Raw genomic sequence first — 7,757 nt, 5'->3', positions numbered from 1 at the left:
CTACAAATATACCCCAGCGACTTAACACTGCTTTTGTGCTCCAGGCTCACATTTACCATTTATAAATTTTTTGAATTAGCTTTTATTTTTTCCATTTTAATTTTAGTCATTTTGTTTTGTGATTGTGATGTTTAGTGATTTTTGCTTTTGTCATTTTATTAGCTTTTTTATACATTTCTATTTAGCTTTAATGCAGATAAACATCACATTTTCATTTTTGGGTGAACTATCCCTTTAAATTTCAGTTAGCTGCCAAGGCAACACTTTAGTTTAAGCTAATATTTATGTTTTATTTCAGCTTTATTTTAACTAAAAAATGAAAACTAGTTTTATTAGTTTTAGTAAACAATAACTTAAAACTTAAAAAAATAAATAAAAATTGCTGCCATTATACAAATACAATAAAGCTTTCAGCTATAGTTCACAAAAAAAAATTTAATTAAAAAAACTATTTGCTAAACGGTAATTAGGGATGCATGATTTGGGGGGGGAATCTAATTGATTTTTTTTTCTGATAAATTTTGATTGCGATTTAAAATGCAATTTTTTTTTTTAAATCCAGGTTTGCTGTACTTGTTTATAGGGCTGCACAATTTGGCCAAAATTATAATTATTTCTTATAATAATAATTATTATTAGTATTAGTATTAATAACAAAATAAAAACCAAAATACATTTTACTATTGTAATATTTCAGTGTAAAATACAAACAAATTGAGTATTTAAGAAATATAATAATAATCACAACTGTAAAATTACCATTCTAATATTTTTTTCAAATATTAAACCACTGAACTTTTATTTTGACTGAAAACTGCAGTAATTTATTTATTTTTTTGGCTAAGTGCTTTTCATTACAAGTTTGGGAACATGGTTGGTACATGTGGAGTTCCCAAATGCTTTTCTTTTGATTAATCATGCAGCTCTAATAGTTATGCACACACCACAGATAATTATATAACTAACACAGTTCTATAAATAAGAGATAAGCACAAACCTGCTGGAGGCCGCTGAGATCGATCTGTTTCCAGAACTGGAAGTCTAAGCAGAGATCGCGCCAGTACTTACAGACCAGAGACGCACCCAGACATCTCTCCTTCACCGACAGGTGAGAAAACACCTGAGAACACATTTCAAACGGGTTCATCGAAAGCTCATCTGTTCAAATACATGAATGAATCAAGATCCGTACTGAAATTAGAAAAAAATATTGAATCTGAGGATTTCAGCTGCAGGTTTATATCATGCTGCTCATTACTTTTGTACAAAAAATTCTGGTATTGTGTTGGGGCACTAATTGATGTCCAAGCCACTGGTTTTAGGCAAGACAAATAACTAATATATATATATATATACACACACACACACACACACACATCACCATACTTCCCCAGCTGATTGATTACATTAAGAATTGCAAACATTGATTGTATTGCAAATTTTCTGAAATGTTGTGTTTAAATGCAGGTTAAAATTCTTGTTTGATTTTGTTTATATATTTAGAGTTAAAGGTTCTTCCAGAGGGGATTTTGAATTTCTATTTTTATCACTCCATAAATAAATAAAAAAAAATGTGTGAAATACACATTTTCACCATGTTTTTAGGAATAAAATCAGGTGAATGATATATGATCAAACCCTCAGTGAAAACCTTCAGGATATAGAGAGGAATAAAACTGTAAAGTCTGGTGTAGGTAAGTGCTGCTGAAGTGGAGAAAAAAAAATGAACTGTGAGAAAACAGCATTTAAAAGGTATGTATTATATATTATATATGTATTATATTTGAATACCACAGACACAAATAGATAAAGTGCATTAAATAAACACTTAAAGGTGTATTTTGGATGTTATGACATAAAAGACATGTTATGAAAAGCGAAATATCTCAAAATTTGTGACCAGTGCATGAAAAAAAACATGCTTTTGCTGTAATGTGAAAACATCACAATAATCCACACCACTCCAGTCCATCAATTAACGTCTAGTGAAGAGAAAAGTTGTGTGTTTGTAAGAAACAAATCCATCATCAAGATGTTTTTAACTCAAATACGAGTCCATAATCCATAATAACGCTTCCTCCAGTGAAAAAGCGAGAAATCAGGACAGAAATCTGCACAGATCAAGAAAGCCAAAACTGGATTTTAATGTGAGAGACAACAGGAGATCTCCTTTCAGCTTTTGTCTTCTCCAGATGTTAACTGATGGACTGGAGTGCTGTGGATTACTTGTGGATTATTGTGATGTTTTTATCAGCTGTTTGGACTCTCGTTCTGACGGCACCCATTCACTGCAGAGCAAGTGATGCAATGCTACATTTGTCCAAATCTGATGTAGACACAAACTCATCTACCTTAGGGAGAGGACATTTACAGGACATTTTCATTTAAATATTCCGTTAAAGAAAGTCACAGACCTTGAGCAGTATCGATGAGGGCAGCTGGTTAATGTGGGACGTGTCTGTACTTTCAGCGCTCTTTGCCTCCTCCGAGCTCTCGTTTTGGGACAGCTGACAGCAGCAGGAGGAGGAAGAGGAGGAAGAGGAGGTTGCGGCGGAGCCCGCGTCTGTATGCCGCCCCGCGCCGGAGCCGTCCTCCTCTGAAGGAGAGGAAGAAGAGGAGGATGAAGGCAGCGAAGGGAGGAGGCACCGGCTGTCTCCTCGCTCCTCTCCGTTCTCCATGGTCTCCTGGAAGGCACAGCGAGGCTGCTTGCGGGGCGTACACCGCTGCAGCTCAGCACACTTGCGCTTGCACACCATTTCCGAATAGTCCGCGGCACAGAACAGCGCCGGGGGTCCGATCAGCTTGGAGAGCAGACTCCGACCCTGGCCCTCCCAAACGGCCAGCTCTCCCGGAGAGAGGAGGAACTTGGCGCACTCCTCGGGCGAGTTCAGTGACACGTAGCGCTCGGCGAGTTTGGAAGCCGCTGCCACCGCGCTCTCGAAGGGCCAGTCGTCCTCGACGCTCCCGCTGGTGCCGTGCACGATGAAGCACAGCATGCAGGGACCCTGAAGGAAGCAGTTCCTCCTCCTCTTCTTCTTGCGCAGCTTCCGTGATTTCTTCTTCTTCTTCAGGCTGTAACCATTTTTTGAGAGAAAATGGCCCATATAGATGATTCACGGTGACTCTGGGGAACGAGAAAGCAAATTACAAACAGAAAACGAGATCGTATACAAGCAGTAAAAACCGCTTGGTTGAAGTCATATTTACAAGTTTACTTCATTTTTGTTACATAAAACAAATCAAACAGCAATGGCTGGAACTGTAAAAGATCTGCTACTAGTGCAACATGACATGCAGACATAAATGTATTTATCAAAAATATATTTATATATTTATCCCACAACTTAATTTGCTGCATCATTATAGTAAATCATGGCCAGGTAGGACTAATTTGATTTAATTAAAACATGGCCACGATTTACTAAAACAAGGGAACGAATTAACACAACATCACCTCAATTTATTAAAACAAGGGAACAAATTAACACAACATGGCCTTGATTTACTAAAATGAGGGAATGAATTAGCTACTAAAGCAAAGACATGGTTTACTAAAACAACAGAAGAAATTAGTACCACATGGCCACGGTTTACTAAAATGAGGGAATGAACTATTAAAGCAAAGCCACTGTTTGCTAAAACAAGGGAAAAAATTAACAACCATCACCTCAATTTATTAAAAAAAGGAAACAAATTTGTATAACATGGATTTGTATAACATGGCCTTGTTTTATTAAAATGAGGGAAAGAATTACTAAAGCCAGGCCACGGTTTACTAAAACGAGCGAACAAATTTACAAACAAGGGAATGAATTAGTGCAACGTTGCCACGATTTACTAAATCAAGGGAACCAATTAGTACAATATGCACAATATACAATATTAAAAACTTGGTCCCACTTTGTATTAAGTGGCCTTAACTACTATTTACTTACATTTTGATTAATCATTTGGTACAATGCACTTATTGTGTTCATACATGTTTTTTACACTGTATTTATATTTTTAAAATACCTGCATGTAATTACATCTGTAATTAATTTCTGAAATTACATTTATAATTACACTGTTGACCCATCCCTTACACCAACCCATACCACCAAACCTGTCCCTAACCTTACCCGTATCACTATCACTAACCTAACCCTAACCCTCAGTAACAGCAAAAGTGTTTTGCAATACAATATGAACACAATAAGTACATTGTACTTATTTTATGTAAGTAAGGCCACTTAATATAAAGTGGGACAAAAAACTTTTCTGTATTGTTTAACGTTCAGAATCACTATAAGTGTTCGCAGATTCACAATATGTAGACATTTAAATTAACCAGCACAACAGGTCAACTTCTGATTCAATCATCCAATAGAGTGAGTTTGGGGCGGGGCTATCAGTTTGAGTGACTAGTGGCAGACAGTAGGCGTGTTTGGGAAACATGTTTGACAACAGTCATTATTTATGCAGTTCAGTCTGATGACAGGACAGGTGTCAGCTGATTGAAGCTTCATTATCGCTTCTAAATGAGTGATATTTACTGCAGGCATCAGATTGAAGAAGCATCTTTTGCTCTGAACAGCAAATGTGCACTGAAAATTTGATTTTGACTCGGTTACATCTACACAAAACCATATCAAAGTATATTTGTGGCTGGTGCATCACGGTTTGAGCACTAGTTACTCCAAGTGCCTCAAAATCATTCTGACAGAAAAATAAAAATACACTAGACACTTGATCCAGAGGAAACAAGGAAACACACACAGTCACATTAGTTACAAATTATTATATAAACAAACTACTGCACCAGCATGAGGCAGACCAATACTGAATGTCCATCTACTAAGTTAGCAAATGAACAAATGTAACCATATAAATACCATGAACATGTAATCCATTCGTACTATGGTCTATATCTATACCATAACTGTACTTTCTGCATGGATAACGAGTATATAGAACAGCAGGGCTGCATTATATGTCTCAGATATCAGGTATAATGTGTGAGTGAAGCTCTGTGCTGCTGTTATCTCTCAGCAGGAACCGTATAAATATTCACAAACAATGAAAGCCACTGCTGTCACTGCTTACACACGGCTGTACGGAGCCGCTGACCGCTCGCCACTGAGTGTTGTTGTGTTTCATTGAGTGATAGCGGCGGACGACGCCATTAAACTCCCTCGTGAGAAAAGAAGCAACACCGAATAACTGTCATAATAAAACCTCCCAATCCTCACCAGCTCCCGCGGCCCTCAGCACCTCCTTCCCGCGCTCTCATAATCCGCGAGACACAGAAACAGAAGCGAACGCACTGCAAACGCGCTCTCGCTATGTCAAGCTGCTACAATGTTTCAAAACACTTCCGGATTTCAACCTCACCAGCTCCCGCGGCCCTCAGCACCTCCCTCCCGCGCTCTCATAACCCGCGAGACACAGAAACAGAAGCGAACGCACTGCAAACGCGCTCTCGCTATGTCAAGCTGCTACAATGTTTCAAAACACTTCCGGATTTCAAATAAGAGGAAATCCCGCCCACGGCTCCAGAAGAGAACGGGCGTTCATTGGCCAGATTATCTGTCTGTATGGACGCGAGGGCCAATCATCTGTGCCTTAAAGGGAACACTTTAAATAAAGCTATAACATTTGTAAACACTCTTGATGCGAATGCATCAGTGTTGCCAGGTCCGCGGTTTTCCTGCGGAATCGGGCTATTTTAAAGGGGTAATATGATGTTGCTAAAAAGAACATTATTCTGTGTATTTGGTGTAATGAAATGTGTTTATGTGGTTTAAGGTTCAAAAAACACATTATTTTCCACATGCTGTACATTATTGTTTCTCCTCTATGCCCCGTCTTTCTGAAATGCATCGATTTTTACAAAGCTCATCGGTCTGAAAAGCGAGGTGTGCTCTGATTGGCCAGCTATCCAGTGCGTTGTGATTGGCCGAATACCTCAAGCGTGTGACGGAAATGTTATGCCCCTCACCATACTGTGGGGGTTGTTTTTCATGTCCGCGGGTTGAAGCGACCCCAATAACGGGATACTTAGAGCAATCCATGAGCAGATCCTGCAGAGCAGAAGAGGAGAGAATGAACAGAGAGCACTGTACATCTGACAAACAGCAGATCACTGATTCATGAGCACTGAACCAAACACGCGACTCAACTGAATCATTCTTAATGAATCAACTTAACACATTTCACCTGTTTGGTGTTCATCTGCTCTTTTTACATTGACTATCACTCTATACAGTATTATAGACTAATACATCCAGGTACAACAATCATTTCTCAAATATGTATTACAATAGGCTATATACTGATAAGTTTAGCATTCACTTCAATGGTATGAGAGACTGGATCAGTTGGGAGGCTACATAAGGGTTGTGTATTACGGCATGGAACAGATTTTAAAACGCTAGTCATTATACACTTACTGACTTCGTAAACAGTCACAAAGTTAAAACTGGGCATCATACACTACACGACTGAGGGGGGGTCAATCTGTCAGTCAATCACTCAGATTGACGGCTGGCCCGCCCAATCAAACGAGGAAAGAAGAAAAATCCTGCATGCATTACAATAATTGCTCAAATACATGAAAATACAAACAACATGCATGTGTGAACAAGTAAAAGAAAAAAATAAGTAGTAATAAGATCCTGGTGGATGAGCGCTGATCTTCCAGTTTTGCTCTTCTATTCTGTTGCAAACGCAAGTGCTGTCAATATAAGCAAACAATCCAATCTAGGCGTGCTCCAGCTGTAAAACAATCCCCGACTGGTCTTTAGTCATCGTCCCATCCATCATTCCTGAGATCCAGTTTCTATTGGTTGAACTTCCCAACGATTACAAATTGCATTGGAAAACACCGCATCATCATCATCGCAACACGATCGGATCTTAGATGTTCAAAGCAGCATGTAATATCACTCTAAAGCCTGGAATACACTTTTACCCCGATTTACAGTCTGGAGAAGTCCACGCAATAGTTGCCGAAAGTCAGAGCCAGTCTGCAGATTTGAGTCATTGGATTTCATAGAAAATCGCGTAGTGTATAGCGGTTATGATGTTTTTAGCTTCAGACTTTGATTCCATCCAGTCGGAGGAGATCAAACATGTTTGATATTTTCAGCCGATTTTGAACCATGTTTTCATTTGTCATGCATCTTCAACAAGGCGCACACTTCTGCATGAGTCTGTTGTGATCGGAGTGACTTTAAGTCTGGTAGTGTGTGATCCTCAGTCGTGTAGTGTATGATGCCCAGTTTTAACTTTGTGACTGTTTACGAAGTCAGTAAGTGTATAATGACTAGCGTTTTAAAATCTGTTCCATGCCGTAATACACTACTTTTAAAATCTGACCAGATTTTAAAACACTAGGCATCATACACTCACCGACTTTGTAAATAGTCACAGAGGAAAAACTGGCCATCATACATACAAAGTCGTTCCGATCACAAAAATCACACGAAATTTGCATCCTTATTTTTATCTCATGTAAGCTATTGTAAAATTATTTTTGAAATAGGCACTGAGGTCCACCCTATGTTACACAGGTCCACTCAATTTAAAGTGCCCCTATTATGGATTTTTTTTAAATTACCTTTCATGAAGTGTAACACAGCTCTAAGTGAATAAAAACATCCTGCAAAGTTTTAAATCTGAAAGTGCACCGTGTATAGAGTTATTGTCTCTCAAAAGAAAGAGTCAACTCTGAATCATTTAAACGAGTTGACGTCAACATGAAACATTAGCATATT

General features: G+C 38.5%; 1 protein-coding gene across 1 annotated transcript in view; it reads right to left on the bottom strand.

Moving 5' to 3' along the window:
* The window catches only part of LOC107737136 (F-box/LRR-repeat protein 17-like), a 60,355-nt gene extending 55,007 nt beyond the window's left edge, over nucleotides 1–5,348 (bottom strand). The window contains exons 1-3 of the mRNA XM_016548573.1: nucleotides 5,232–5,348; nucleotides 2,415–3,124; nucleotides 998–1,120 (exon numbers count right to left, since the gene is read on the bottom strand). Of these exons, the coding sequence (XP_016404059.1) occupies nucleotides 998–1,120; nucleotides 2,415–3,104 (813 nt within the window). The 5' untranslated portion in view covers nucleotides 3,105–3,124; nucleotides 5,232–5,348. The remainder of the gene's footprint in view (nucleotides 1–997; nucleotides 1,121–2,414; nucleotides 3,125–5,231) is intronic.
* Nucleotides 5,349–7,757: the final 2,409 nt, after the last annotated feature.

The sequence above is a fragment of the Sinocyclocheilus rhinocerous genome, unplaced genomic scaffold (genome assembly GCF_001515625.1).
Source record: "Sinocyclocheilus rhinocerous isolate Xijiao unplaced genomic scaffold, SAMN03320098_v1.1 scaffold1005, whole genome shotgun sequence".
NCBI lineage: Eukaryota > Metazoa > Chordata > Actinopteri > Cypriniformes > Cyprinidae > Sinocyclocheilus > Sinocyclocheilus rhinocerous.
This window is presented reverse-complemented; position numbering and strand designations above follow the sequence as displayed.